Raw genomic sequence first — 15,535 nt, 5'->3', positions numbered from 1 at the left:
CTGTTTCTGCCTAGTTGCTAAGACTTTTTATTATTATTAACTTTAAAGGCTTTGAGCAAAGGCAGCTTTCCGGGCGGCATGTGGGACTCCCGCTGCCAGCGTCCCTGTGCCCGTCACCGACACCTGCTCACACTGGGTCCTGCCCGCTTCTGTCACACTCAGCCTTGTCCTGTCATTCCCGTCTCCTCCCACTGCCCTCTGCACTGTGGCTAGAAAACTCTAGGAGGAGCGTCCTGTGACATCAACTGCTCTACTGAAGTGACCTCCTTGATGTTTACGGAAGCATCTGCCCATTCACTACAACCCCACACAACCACACGCTGTTGTGATGCGGCAGACGCTGCGGGCACTGCGGGCACTACGGACACTGCGGGGACACGCAGGCACCGCTGCCTCCCCGACAACGGGCAAGAGACGCGCGGCAGACACACGGCATGGCAGACGGCGCTACCACTGCAGGCACGACCAGCTCGGAGGACCAATGTGTGGGCTGCAGGATCTGGAGGAAGAGCTGCAGGAAGCGGGAAGAGAACGGCCAGGGAACAGGAAGGTCAGGAGTGACCGGGGGAGGCAAAACATGGGCCCCGGCTTGAGAAGCCTCGGCAGGACAATGCCCACGAGAAAGGCCTGTGCAGGGAGTGACCTGCTCTGGCCACAAGCCAGTGGCTGAGCGGAGGCAGTGGGTGGTGCAGGGGGCTCCCCGCCTGGACCGGCGGAAGGTGGCGCCTGTGCTGAGGGTCAGGCCTGAAGGGCAAGAGGTGGAGATGAACCGTGGAGCACCAGGAGCACCAGAGCTTTGGGCCTCAGCTTCCAGAGTGTGGGGCAACCACCTGCAGACATGGGGGAGAAGCTGGGAGGGTGGCTTGAGAGGTCCACCTTGGGCACATGGAGTCTGGCATGCCCTTGGGACATCCGGGGAGGCCATGTGGCCATGGTCCGTACCTGGGAATCTGGGGTGGAGCTGAGTGTCTGGCTCAGGCTGGGACCAGCACACAGGTGTTTAGACCCACAGGGACGCAGGAGTCACTGGGGTGTGTGGGCAGAGACGGGAGGAGGGCTGAGGACCAGACCCCTTGGCATCCCATTGGGGCCCCAGGAGACGATGAGGGGAAGCAGCCAGGGGAGGCAAGCAGGGAACCACATGTGCAGCTGCCCAGAAGCCAAGAGAAGCAGGAAGCGGGTGCTGAGCTACGTGGCCCAGTGAGGAGGCAGGAATGTTCCCCCCCACTGGAGCTGTGGCACGGAAGGCTGGGTGAACTCACGTGGAGGAAATAGACAGGCTGCCTGCAGTGGGCTCCAGGATGTGGGAGAAGACCAAGGGGGGCCGGAGGTGTGGGCAATGCCAGGGCCACCTCCAAGGCCCAGCCAGGTCTGGAGTTTGAACTGTGAGGCGGAGTGCCCTGCGGTCACCAGGCCCTGCCAGGAGGTAGCGGCTGAGAATGGGTGATGGCACTAGGTGGCCTGGTGGCAGCTGGGGCAGGAAAGCATGGGCTTACAGGAGTTCACTGGGTGGGCAGAGGGATGGGCCACACCAGCAGAGAAACAGCTGCACAGGCAAGGGTTTGAGACACGCTGCGAGGAAGGGGTGACGGCACAGCTGTGCCCACCACACCAAGTGAAGCCCCTGAAACCAAGTCTTATTTGTGAGGTCCGCAGCGACTCTTCTGCCTGCTGTATTTGTGCATTTCTACAAAAGCCTGCGTGGCTCACAATGCGTTTCCTTTTCCTGTGATCTTACGGAATGTTTTGGTGTGATCGAAATCGGTGTTCAATCTGCCGATTTTGGTTTTCACTTGAAAGTCCACTGAGTCACCACGTCCTGGCGGCTGGTGTCCAGCCCTGAGGCTGACCGAGGGCTGCTCTGTGGGGAGGGGAGGGTGCGGGCACCGGCACTGGGGCCAACGGGAAGCCACTCGCGCAGCGCACGCCGAGTGGTGGGGGGCCAGCTACGCCTCCTCCAGCTGCCGGCAGGGGCCTGGGAGGCGTCCTGGGGCATCCTCAAGCCTGGTGGTGGAGCCGGTCGGACCCTACACGGAGCGGACGCCCACCTACCCCCACTACTCATCATTTGAGTTATGTTTGGCAAAACCCGGGGTCAATGCCAGTATTTTTCACACAGATCGTTTTCAACATCACACATTTCAGGAAAAGCGGGAATCAGAAGTTCCGTTTGCCCGCTTAGGAAACGCGGTGTAAACGCGAAATCCTCAATCCCGCCCCACCTGAGCGCACCAGCCCCGGGCAGGCAGGAGGGTGCCCCAAGGCCCACCTGAACCACAGTGATGTTCAGTCGGCCCACGGTGCCCACGGTGCCTCCGTACTGCAGCTGCTGGGCCGCCTGTGCGTCCAGCTGGACCTGCCGCTGCTGTTGTGTGGGCGTGATGCGGAGGAAGTCCTGCGGGAGCTCGCCGATGTACACCTGCGGGGCCGGGGACCAGAGAGGCAGTGAGTCGGGGTGGGGACACAAAGCAGCCCGATAGCAGCTGCCCCAGCATTCCCGCGACCCGGCCCCACCCCCACCCATTTCCTAATCAAGTCCTGGACTCTGCTCGGCCTCCGTTTCCTCATCTCTAAACCCAGGGGTCACGGGCGTCCAGTCCGGGGCCTGGCCCCCAGCGGCACAGGTGCAGCCCTTACTCAGGAGATCCCCAAATGCAGATTTCTGCTGCTAAAAACGGGTTCCCGTCCTCAAAGCCTAGTCAGGTGGTTTTCAGGTCATTTTAAAGGGTCTCCCTTGCACCATGTGTGCCCATGGCTTCCTTCTCCTTGTCCACAGCTAAAGGCAGGGCCACTGAACTGCAGGTCACTTGGTCAAACAAACGAATGAGACAAAATCTGAACCTCAGGTCTAAAGTGATTTGGAAAACCCTCTGCTGATATACTTCAAATGTTTCTACATGAAACAGCTGAAATGGAAAAGTACCCCAGAACACAGGAAGTAAATTAATTCCAACCAACCACGAAAGACCTCCCCACTCTGCATCCTGTCTCTCCTCGACCCTCTGTCCACCGCGGCTGCCCCTGAGGGGAGGAGAGCGGATGGGCCCGTGTCATGGACTCCCAATGACACGGTGCCAGGCAGGGCTCCAGGAGGTTCTGAGTTCAGCCCTGCATCTGCTGTGCTCTGGCCGCCTGGCACTTCAAAGGACCCCATGAGGGTCTAGCTCCTCACCTGTGCCCCCATCTAAGGCCTGGAAAGCACAAGCCAGTCAGCACTCCACAACCAACGGCAGCAAACAGAAGGGACCCGGGCAACCCAGCACTGCTTCGCGCGGTTACGGACTCAGGCCCCCGGGCCTGGGGAGCGCCCCAACCCGAGCAGCCAGCGCAGTGTGTGCTCAACCGCTCTTCTCTAAGAATCAACACACACTTCGTGCCTTTCCCCACACTTTACCCCGTTTTTGACCGGGACACATCACGAGTGACCTTTGCCCCGTGAGAGAAGCCGTCTTGTGAGAACAGCAGAGCGCCCCGGCTTCACCTCCGGAGGGTGTGGCACAGGCCAGGGCCTGAAGGGACCCCCTGACGGACAAGCAAGGAGGGTGCCGAGGTGCCTGAGGGGAGCGGGCCCATGCCAGGAGTCCCAGGCCAGCCTCCTCCGGGCAGCCTCTCATGAGGCGCTGTACAGCTTACCAGCAAGCTCTGGCTTAGGAGGGCGCTGAGAGGCCCCGTGGCACGAGATGCTAAGCACCTGCTCCTGCTGGCACACAGGAGACACTGGGGTACAAAAGGCCAGGGCCCCTCACCTGCCTCCCAAAGGAATTCACAGCCCAGAGCTCTCTCCCTGGGGGACACCTGGCCACGCAGGATGCGCCTCCCTGCCAACTTCACAGGGCCCTGGCACAGCCCATGTCCGCAGACTCTATCACTAGCTCTGTCTGCTCACCAGGAATGGGTTATCTTGCAGAAACAGACTCGTGCTAACCAAGTTCTCGGGATTAATATACACAGGCCAAATTTCTGTTTATTTGTGACAACTGCTTCCTCCGTGCCACACACACAGCTCCGGGGACACGGCAGGAAAAGCACTGCATCTCCTGGGCACACGTGGGGGACAGACAGGTGGCTCATGTCCTCCTGGGCACGTATGGGGGACAGACAGGCGGCTCATGTCCTCCTGGGCATGTATGGGGGACAGACAGGCGGCTCATGTCCTCCTGGGCACATATGGGGGACAGACAGGCGGCTCGTGTCCTCCCGGGCACACATGGGGGAGACAGGTGGCTCATAACCTCCTGGGCACGTATGGGGGACAGACAGGCGGCTCGTGTCCTCCTGGGCACATATGGGGGACAGACAGGCGGCTCGTGTCCCAGAAACAGAAGCATGGAGAAGCTGGTCAGGGAGAGAGTGTGGGTGGTGACAGGGGTGTGTGGAAGTGGGGTTCACAGAGGCCTCTGAGGGAGCACTGTGGGTCCCTGGCTGTTCTGGCTCCGGGCTGTCCTGGTACTTGGAGGCACCCGGCGCTCCGCTCCATCTCCTCACTCTGCGTGTCCATTCGAGACAACGGGACTCGCTCCCAGCTCATTGCTGGGAGAAAATAAAACTATACCCGAAGGCCAGATGATCAAGTGTCGTCTCCAACAAAGATTTAACCATAAAACGACAAAGAGGAAACGAGGGCTGTTAACGTAAGCCATGTGGACAGAACACGGAAAGGGGAGAAGCAGCCCCCAAGGATGGAGCTTGTCAGCCCACGGAGCCCGGGGACCATGGCCAGCACCACGTGGCAAGGGTGCATCCGGCTCCCCGAGATGACGCACACCTCACCTCTGGGCTTTCTTCCTCAAAACCCACACCCCGATTAAGAGACATCTGACAACATCCCTGACCCGTCAGTCCTCCTCAAACTGTCAAGGTCCCAAAAACACAAGGGAAGCCTGACACACGGCCCCAGATTGGAGACGGAGACACAAAGGCTAAATGCAAAGTGGGGTCCTGGGACAGCAGGGGACAGTCATCGAAAAACCAGGACATCCAAACAAAACCTGGAGCCGGCAGTCACGCCCCAGGTCGGCACCACTGCTGGGAGAGCTGTTCCCGGGGAGGGGAGCGTCGGCCGGGGAACGTGGGTGAGACACACAGGACCTCTTTGTGCCAGCTTTTCAATTCCACCTAAAACTGAACACTACAAAATTCAAGGTTTTTCAGAAAAATATTCCACTTAATCTAAAGAGAGCAAGAACGAGAGAGGAGTGGGAGGAGAGGGCTTCAGTCCTCCCCGTACAAACACTGGTTATGCAACCTGCTGCCCCGCCTACGAGGGAGAGGCGGCTCGCCGGCTGCTGCAATGCCCTCGTTTCTCAACTGAGAGCGAAGCCCTTCAAACGGGGAGGAGGGAGTTCTACCAGTTCATGCTCCATGAGTCACAGGGGGGTCCAGGTGCTGAAGTAAACCCTATCGTTTCAGTGATGACACTCCGCAAACATCTATTTTGAATTTATTTTTTAAATTCAGTGCTAATCCTAAAATTTACTTTTGTCATATTACGATGGAGGAGATGTTTCAATGGTCACGTACAAATATATGCTGTACCCTGGTTCAAAGGCTTGGAAATATGAAAACAAAAATGATTACTCGTGATACATAATGGATATTTTTCTAGAGTTTTGCTTCCATGTACAAGATGTACATCCTGGCCGGGCGCGGTGGCTCAAGCCTGTAATCCCAGCACTTTGGGAGGCCGAGACGGGCAGATCACGAGGTCAGGAGATCGAGACCAGCCTGGCTAACACGGTGAAACCCCGTCTCTACTAAAAAAATACAAAAAACTAGCCGGGAGAGGTGGCGGGCGCCTGTAGTCCCAGCTACTCAGGAGGCTGAGGCAGGAGAATGGCGTAGATCCGGGAGGCTGAGCTTGCAGTGAGCTGAGATCTGGCCACTGCACTCCAGCCTGGGCGACAGAGTGAGACTCTGTCTCAAAAAAAAAAAAAAAAAAAAAAAAAGATGTACATACTGAGTTCAACACTAACAAGTGAGTTTAAACGCCTGTGTGAAGGCTGACAATTCCACTTTGGGAACCAGTCCATGTCAGCGCTCGCTTGGGCACGTGACCACGGGATGCCTGCGGCTGCATCCCCTGTGCGGTCAAAACCCCCGTCCACCAGCCAGGCACATCCACCCAGCGCAGGGACACGCGGCCTCACCCGGAGCCGGAAGCCCCTGCCTGGAACACAAGGAGACCGGGGGATGGAGGCGGAGGCACAGCACGACATGCTGGGGGAGCCATAAGGAGGCCTCTGTCGAGACCAGCTCTGGAGGAGCGTTCGAGAATGGAACTCGAGGGACACGGGCAGGGAAGGTTCTTTATTTATACTTTCATATCCTTCTAGTTATTTTTAGAAACTTTTTTAAAACCACATTCGTGAATTACTTTTAAAATAAAAAGGACAGTGTAGGGCTCTCATCCCATAAAGCTCTCTGTGTTTTATCTTCTCTGAAAATAAAAGCTACTTTTATAAATATTAGTCCGTTTAAAATACAGTTTAAAAATGTAACGTCACATTTCTTGGACTTGCTGATTCTCCTCCCCCTGTGGTGCTCTCAGAGGATCACGACGCACGCCTGTGACTGACGACCATTCCTCCCTTGCTGACGCCAGAGCTCAAACCATTGCAGCACCTTTCCACATCAAAGAAAAGAGATCGCCAAAATTCACTTCTAATTTAAAACAATTTCCCTTCAAGTCTAAGTTTTACTTTTGGCACAGAAATAAAGTCTTAATTCTTCTTTTTTTGTCATGTAACGTGTGTAGTCAACCCAAAGCTAATTTTTTCTTTTTAAGCACACAAACAAGCACCCACTGTGAATATTCCTGTGACATGTTTCCAACTGAGAGAGCCGCTGCTTCCTGAGGCCCCACTTTCTGCCCAACAGAGCCCAGGAAGAGCCCTGTTCAGCCCAGGATGTGCAGCCCTGAACACACGCTGTCCTGGCCTCAGTCCTGCCAGGAGGCATCAACCTGAGGAGCCGCACCACGGACGCCCCGGGAGCATGGCTGGCCACGTGCGGGCGGCAGGAGGCCAGGGTCTCCTGGCCACTTCCATGACTGGCCCTCTGTGGAGCCTTTTTACACCTTCTCACCATCCCCACCCCATGATGTTGTAAGGCTGTGGAGCTGCTGTTTGTGTTTGTGTGCCATGCGTGCACCTGCACTTGGCACGTAAACACTGCAAGCAAGGCTCTAACGAGTCTCAGCGCTAATGCCAGGTTAGCATAACTAAGTCAAATTAAGTTCAATTAAAAACTAAAACGCTTCTAACACTTCATGACTATATGCTGAGCAGCGTTGAGTGTAATTTATTTACATTAATTGTAATGTATCAAATCACACGTACAAATAAACAACTTATATAAACACAGTGAAAACTATCCTTAGTGAACTGAAGCTTTTGCTTGATGTGAGAAAGTACTTTTTAACTGGCTGCTTGGTATGCTTTGAGCAAACTGACATCATTAGCGATGGGCTAAATGCATTTAGTGGAATTAAATCACAAAATGTCAACGATTCTCATTCAATTCTCCGAGCCAGAGTCTCACACCAGCACTGAGGATCCCACACAAACGGCATCCGCGGGCGCCTGCCCACCCTCCCCGCCCACCTCACAGCAGGCCTGAGCTCGCACACGTGTCGTGGGCCTCTGAGAACTTCGGATCCACATGCTGGGGACACCCAGAAAACACAGGGGACAAGGAAATACTAAGGAACAAAAAATCCAGGAGCTGAGCTGGGGAGGCACACACAGCAGTCAAATCCCAGGAGTTTCCTCCCCCAAGAACCCCTTTTGCCCTCTCAGGGTCAGTATCACCCCCACATTGAGAAAAAGCATTAAGGGCTGCTGAAGCCACAAAGCCAGCCCATGGAGGCCCCAACACAGAAGCCCAACTAGTGAAACTCTGTACCCCGAGCCCCGGGTTTCACCAGTTCCTAACGCAGCCATGACTCAACGTGACTTTCAGAGCTGGGACCCACAGCAGGAAGACCTGGGCGAGGCTCGTGGCTAAAGGGACAGAGGAAGCTAACGAAACGAGAGAGAAATAAACCCCGTAACCAGAAGACCTGGGGATATGGGCGGAAGTCAGTCTCACAAGACTCTTGGGTGAGGTCTGAGGTCTGAGTCTGCTGGGAAGGGAGCTCCAGACTCCGCCAGGGCCCCAGGACTCACATAGAACGGCACAGTTGGCCCAGATGAAGCTGAGAACCTGCAGCCCAGGTCATCGCCAGCCTCCCTGCTGCGTCTGAGGGGCCGGCCCTGCAAGGGGCCTGCTCCATGCCACGGTTCTGCAGGGGAACGTCGGCTGCCAGGTTCACACCCAGGTCTGAGCTCAGTCTGGCCCAAGAGAAATGGCCCATCCACCTGACGCCCGCACACCTGTGATTCCCATCCAGACCCAGGGGGCGAGAGGGCAGGAACGTGCACCAGGGCTGAGACACAGGGCCGCGGGCAGTCAGGATAGACCCTGGGTGGCCCTCGCGGTCCCTCTGCCCGGCTGACTGACCCCTCAGTGCACAGAGCTTCAGAGACTGAAGGGCCGGCCTGCACATGCCCCGCGCTGCACACTCATGGCCAACAGGGGAGCCCCGCAGAGGTGAAGGACTCACCAACGCTCACCGCTGGCCACTGCCATTGCCCTGTAGGTTTAGCATTTTCCAAAATGAGGCTGGAAGGAAAACTGCAATTCCCCACGCCCACCCAGCTGCTGGCTCCCTCACCTACCACCCTTCACAGCACCAACATCCAAAAGCTGCACCAGTCCCCCACCCCACAGCCCCTGGCACTCCAGCCAGCCTCGGCCCTCACGCTCCACGCCAGCCTCCTGGCACTCCCCAAAACCCCCTCCATACAGCCTCGGCCCTCACGCTCCACGCCAGCCTCCTGGCACTCCCCAAAACCCACTCCAGCCAGCCTCGGCCCTCACGCTCTACGCCAGCCTCCTGGCACTGGCATGTTCAATAAACAACCCTTGAGCAAACAAGTGGCATTTCATGCATCTGCTCTTGGCAAGGCAGCTCCCACGCCAGTGTGGACGGGCAGTGGTGACTGTGTCCCCAGTTCCCACATCCTCCCTGCACAGCCGCTCAGCAGTCCCCTCCCAGGAGCCCTCGCTGAGCACTCATTCGCTGTGCCTTGTCTTACCTTCCCTCTTCCTACCGCCCCCTCCCCTCTTCCTTTAATTACACAGAACACAACAGGCGCTTCAAAGCCAACATGCAGGAGGTTTTCCGGCTCTGCTGAAGTCTCGAAGCGAACACTAGAATTTTCATAAGGGAAGCTGGGAGATGACAGTATTGAAACGAACCCGTGTAGGCTGGAAAAGGGTGAAAGAGAAGAGGACAGGACGGAATGAGAATAAGCATAAACCATAAAAGCTGACTACAGAACAAGCGGCTTTAAATGGGGTCTCCGCCAGGAACTCCATGGCACACAGCCTTGCATCCTAAGTGCTGGGACGGTCAAGCAAGGCAGAGGCGGAAAACCCGTCCTCATTCAGACGAAACAAAAGCCAGCTAAGCAGCGGGCCAAGGGCGGACAGAGATCCAGAGAGGGATGGCGTGTGACACGGCAGGCCCTGGGCGCCGGGCCCGGGGTGCGTGCCGCAGCAGCCTCTGCGTGCCACTGTGCGCCTGAGGCTTCCATGGTAAGGTGCTGGAGGACCCCTGCTCCTGTGGTGCTCACACTTCAGTGGAAGACAAATGGGAAGCAACACGCGTTACACCGTATGCTGACGGCAGGAGGCGCTGTGCACAGAAACAGGGCAAGGCCGGGTGGCAGGGGCACGCTGCACTTCCCGCAGGGCAGCAGGGCAGTCCTCACCAGCACGGCGCGCCAGGGCAGGGCCTGCAGGATCTGGAGACAGTGACTCAGGGACAGGAAACGCTTGCACAGCAGGCCTAACCAGGGGCCTGTTGGGCAGGTCGAGGGACAGTGTGAGAGGCCCAGATGAACAGAGGTTAGGGCCAGGCGCAGGGGCTCACGCCTGTAATCCCAACATCTTGGGAGGCCGAGGCGGGCAGATCACTTGAGACCAGGAGTTCGAGAACAGCCTGGCCAACATGGTGAAACCCCGCCTCTACTAAAAATACAAAAATTATCTGGGCGTGGTGGCAGGCGCCTGTAATCCCAGCTACTCGGGAGGCTGAGGCAGGAGAATCGCTTGAACCCAGGAGGTGGAGGTTGCAATGAGTTGAGATTGCACCACTGCACTCCAGCCTGGGAGACAGAGTGAGACTCCATGTAGGAAAAAAAAAAAAAAAAAGGCCTCAAGTGAACTGGGAGGCAAGCCAGGAGCAGCGTATTCAGAACGCAGCAAAGAGGCGGCAAGAACGAAGGAACCGGAGGAAGAGACGTCCACTTCCCGACCGCTCAGCAGCCACTCTGGGAGCCGGGAGGGGGCAGGGTCCCACCTTCAAGGCACTGAGGACAAGGGACCGTCCACCCGGAGGACCATCCACCCGGAGTTCCACACACACAAAAATAGCTGTCAGGACACAGAGAAAAGGCATTTACAAGCAAAAATCAAGCTTGCCAGCAAAGAAAATTCTAAAAGACGAACCTGAAGCTGAAGGAAAGTGACCCCAAATGGAAGGCCTGAGACACAGAAGGGATAAGAAAAGAGATAAACACAGAAGGAATCCAAGCAAGCGCTGACTCGAGAGAAATAACACGTTCCTGCGGGACGTTCCTGTGGGAGCCCCAAGGGGAGGCAGCGCCCACACAAGGCACAGCAGCACCTGTGCCGGGACGGGGCGGCCGAGGTCTCTGCGTGGATCAGGAGGCGGCACAGACAATGATTAACTTAATTATTTTTCAGTCGGGCAGCCTCCGGAGCCAGAGTTCACTCAGAGACTCCCTCACGGCAGAAGCTGATAAGTGCATGTTACCATTTCCAGGAGAGCCCCTGCACTTTCCCAGCACAGTGTGTATGTACTTGAGATAAACAACTGAATTTTTTAAAACTCCGTTTAATAAATCCAAAAGAAGGCAATGAGAGAAAAAGAAACAAGAAAATGTAGGACAAATAAAAGCACAAACGAAAACATCTAAAAAATCTGTAAATCTGTGTATACATCTAGACGTCTATAACTAGAAAAATGAAACTAGCATGTTCCCATCAAAAGACTTAGTTAGACTTCTTAGAGTTGACTTTTCAAAAAAATGTAAAATCAAAGAAGGAAAAAATACTAGGTGAATACTCTCTAAAAGACAGCTGGAGTGGCCATGCCAGTATCAGACAAAATAATTAAAGGCAAAAGGCCTTTATCTTCCAAGAGGCCCATGGGTCCCCACCCAGTGAAGAGATCTGATTTCCAGGCAAGCACAGCAATTTACACCTGTCCACACTCACAACCCGGCCTAAAAAACCCGGCACAAACGTTCACAGGGACCCAGAGAGAAAGGACGCAAGGGCAGGCGGTGAGCGCGTTCCCCACTGGCTCAGGTGCAGCTGGCAGGAACGGACGCCCACCCAGCAACGGCCCACCTGAGCCGGTGAGTGCCACTGGCTCAGACACACAGGACGCAGGAAAATCCAGGGGCTCCTCATGACACTCAGGAGAGAAAGTCCACGCACACCTACAAGGAAAACCAATTCTCTCCCTGAGGTATGGGAAGGTGAAGGAAAAGCATTTCACTTACCTTTCCTTCACAAACTGTATTTCAGGACAACAGGCTGACACTGGTTGACGGGGAAAGCTAATCTTTACAAACAATAAACACTGAATAAGTGATGAAGTTCAGAAACTACCCTCTGCCATCCCTAATGAAGTCACCGATTCGGCAGGAATTATCAACGATGTGAAGAGTGAGGGGACCTGGACAGGCACAGGCCTCTCAGGGAGGAGAGGAGGGGCCAGGCCGCCTCCAGCTGGACTCCATGGTCAACCAGCACCTCCAAAAGCAGGACAAGGAGTAGGAGCAGCCTGGACCCGGCAGGCGCACCCACCTCTACCAAAGAGGCCTCTCTAGCCAATGGCGCTGCGGTGGCTGAAGGCAGAGTCTCCTGCAAACGTCCCGAGTTCTCACTGCAGAATGCAGGGGCTCACACGGTACTCCTTGCGTGCTTTCTGATAATATGCAGACTATATTGAAAAAACGTTATGTTTCCAAAACACTGGCCTTTTTGAAAAGTGAGGGAAGCACTGCACAGGGCTAAAGCATCCCTTAGTGGCTATTCACGGAAACATTATCCTGAAGATCTAAACACGGTATGATTCTCTCAGAATGATCACGGGCTGGCTAGCTTCACACACGTCCTCTCCACACCTACGCACCCAGGCCCCTGAAGCTCCCTCTACCCAAGGATAAAAGAACCTCCCAGGGCCCCATTAGTGGCCTCTGCTCCTTCACAGCCCGTGGGATCTTGCTGTCTCCCCTCACCACCAGGGTGAGGCAATGGCCAGACCACAGTCAGGGTCTCCCGAGACAGAGTCCTGCCCCCGCACCCTGGGGAGCATCTCTCTCCGCTGGAAAGCTGAGCACCTGCTTAACCTCCTGCCTCCTCAGCACCGCAAGGGTAACAGAAAGTGGAGGACACGATAAATACTGTGTCAAGACACTGGCTAAAGGCCCACTATGAGTTAATTCAGAGGGGCTGGGGTGGCACATGCTCAGTGAAGCAGGCCGGTGCCAAGGCGGGCCCTGCAGTGGGCATGTGCCGGGCAACACTTTACAGAGTGCTGCGCTGACCCGACAAACTCCAGGGCCAAGTCCAGCCCTCCTGTGCCCAGGACCCTCCTGCGGCCACCAGTTCCTGCCTCCCTCCATCCTCAGCCCCTGGGGTTCCCTCCTCTCGACCTCCAGACCCCACACCTCTGTTTTCCATGCACTCCCCTCCCAGCCCACCCCCCAACTCCCATTCCTCCTCCAAGCTCAGGAGAGATGTCACGTCCTCACTCCAACACCCAGCCCTGGTGAGGCCACCATTTACGAACTCTCCTAGCACCTAAGGCTTAAGATCACAGACCCACCGCGCCGTCACCACATGGCTCCGCTGTCCTTAGGTGCTGCCATGTCTACCGTGCTGCCCTGTAAGATCCCGGTGGCAGGAACCACCTGGTTGCCCCTGCATCGTGGCCATCCTAAACGTCACAGTCGGTAACGCTGGTTGATTAAGTCACAGGTACTCCAAGCAGCACTCGAGACCCCCGTCGCTGACACCACCTTCTTGGAGACCCTGGCAGTTCCGAGCCAGATCTGATGTTACTGGGCATTTACTGGGCAGCGGGGGTGCCCCTGAAGTGCCTGCTCGTCTACGTGACGGAAACAGCCCAGGAGGCACCAGGCAAGAGGAGATGCTAACAACACCTCAGCACTTGTCAGCACAGGCCCTACGTGCGAGAACATCTCCTGCCGCTCCCACTTCCTCATCGCGGGCGTAGCAGCACTGCACGCCGGTGCCCTCAGAACAGGAAGGGCCTGCCTCCCACTGCTCCGTGAGTGCTCAGCACCTGATGAATTCAAACCCAGCCCTACACCCCAGTGGGGTTCCAGATGAGGGACAAGTTCCCAGGAGGCTGAGGATGTCTCCCAGACCACACAGCAAGGAAGGGGCCATCCTGCCCGGCCACCATGCCCCCCGGCTCTCCAGGAGGACACAAAGGCAGGGTGCCGGTTCCCTTGTTGCTATGAGCCTCCGGTTAGGCAGAAAGGAGCACCTCACTGCCACAACCACCTGCAGGGACTCACTGTGGTGGAGCGGAGATGAAGAGGTGGAGATGCTGACATCAGAGGCCGTCCAGGACCTCTGCCGACCCGCAGGCTCCACACCTGAGTCTCTAAAGTGTCAGGAGGTCTCCTTCAGTCCTCAGAAAAAGCGTCTATGTCCAAAACCTGGGGCTTCATTCGAAACACAGAAAAAAATGTTCTACCTGAAGAATTCTCTCCTCAGGAGAAACACCAGGACGTGTGGATACAGTGTTAAGGGTGGGGAGCCCTGGTCACCCCTCCACCACGTCCAGTACTGGGCTGCACGAGTGCAGGGACCTTGGAACATCCTAAAAAGGACTTTTTCCGCCCACAGCAGGTTCAGAGCCACTGTTGATAAAAACTGTGCCGCTCAGGACAGCCCGCCCAGCCCAGCCTCAGTGAGTGGCACGGTTTGAATCTTCATCCCCGCCAAATCTCACGCTGAATTATGACCCCCAGCGTTGGAGATGGGGCCTGGCAGGGTGGGCGTGTGGGTCACAGGGACAGATCCCTCGTGGGTTGGTGCCGTCCTGGTGATAGGGAGTTCTCACGAGATCTGGTCATTAAAAGGTGTGTGGCACCTCCCCACCCCCAACTCTCTTGCTGCTTTCGCCATGTGACTTGCAAGCTCCTACTTGGCCTTCTGCCATGACTGGAAGCTTCCAGAGGCCTCCCCAGGAGCAGATGCCGGCACCATGCTACCTGTACAGCCTGCAGAACCAGAAGCCAATTAAATCTCTTTTCTTACAAATTACCCAGTCTCCGGTATTCCTCTACAGCAATGCAAGAAGGCCCTAACAGTGAGCCCAGAGGCCACTCATGCCAGGAGCCCATCATCTCTGAGTCAGTCTACACCAGCTCTCCTGCAATATTAATGCTATAGAAAAAACTGACAGGCAACCCTCAGGAGAGAATTCAGAGCAGGAAAGGTTCTCTGAAGTTCTTGGCGCCTATCCTCTCATTTGCAGATGAAGAAACTGAGGCTTTGCGCGGTGGCCACTAACTGGGGACACAATTGGGCCCAAGAAGTGGTCACCACTACCCTCCCTCTGTGTAAGGGAGAAAGAGGAAACAGCCTCCATCTATGAGACCAACTAGAGTGTAGGCCCGTCTCCCCCTGGGGGGCCACCAGGGTGCAGGGCCCGCCTCCATCTAGGGGACCATCAGGGTGCAGGGCCCGCCTCCACCTGGGGGGCCATCAGGGTGCGTGCCCGTCTCCACTTGGGGAACCATTAGGGTGCGGGGCCCTTCTCCATTTGGGAGACCATCAGAGCTCGGGGAACGCCTCCATCTGGGCACCATGGGGCACGGGGCCCTCCTCCATCTGGGGACCATTAGGGAGCGCCGCCTGCCTCCTCTGGGGGACCATGGGGCACGGGGCCCTCCTCCATCTGGGGCTCACCACGGGCGCAGGCCCCCTCCCTCGGGGCCGCCTCCCCAAAGCTCTGCCCGGGTGCGACCGGGAGCTCAAGCCTCCCGCAGCGTGGGCACGTCCGTCCCGCCCCGCCCCGCCCCGAGGTGGGGACGCCGCCGCTCCCCTCCGGCCGGCCGGGCGCCCCGCGTACCCCGGGAGAGCCAAGGAGCCGGCCCGCCCGCCGCCGCTGAGCAGTAGCCCGGGCCCGAGGCCCTTCCCGCAGCCGCAGGTCGCCGCCCCCGCCCGACCCCCGCCTGGCGGCCTCACCGGCCCGCGCTGAGTGCTGACGGTGGTCGCCATGGTGCTGCGGCGGCCCCCGTGGCTCGCCGACCCGAGAGTGACGCGCCGGGCGACCTCCTGCGCCCCTGCCGGAGCCTGCGACGGACACAGTTGTCACCTCGAGGCCGCCGCCGCCACAGTCAGCTGACAGGCGCCG

At 57.0% G+C, this 15,535-nt stretch overlaps 1 protein-coding gene across 4 annotated transcripts in view; it reads right to left on the bottom strand.

Annotated features, from left to right (window-relative positions):
* The window catches only part of TOLLI (toll interacting protein), a 35,214-nt gene extending 19,679 nt beyond the window's left edge, over positions 1-15,535 (bottom strand). The window contains exons 1-2 of one of the 4 annotated variants that reach the window (XM_011721356.2): positions 15,367-15,535; positions 2,270-2,419 (exon numbers count right to left, since the gene is read on the bottom strand). In XM_011721356.2, the coding sequence (XP_011719658.1) occupies positions 2,270-2,419; positions 15,367-15,399 (183 nt within the window). In that variant the 5' untranslated portion in view covers positions 15,400-15,535. Of the gene's footprint in view, positions 1-2,269; positions 2,420-11,636; positions 11,902-13,685; positions 13,740-15,250; positions 15,269-15,366 lie in introns of those variants that run through there. The other 3 variants (XM_071074037.1, XM_071074036.1, XM_024789118.2) reach the window with 3 other exon arrangements.

This window comes from Macaca nemestrina, chromosome 12, assembly GCF_043159975.1.
Source record: "Macaca nemestrina isolate mMacNem1 chromosome 12, mMacNem.hap1, whole genome shotgun sequence".
NCBI classification, from domain to species: domain Eukaryota; kingdom Metazoa; phylum Chordata; class Mammalia; order Primates; family Cercopithecidae; genus Macaca; species Macaca nemestrina.
This window is presented reverse-complemented; position numbering and strand designations above follow the sequence as displayed.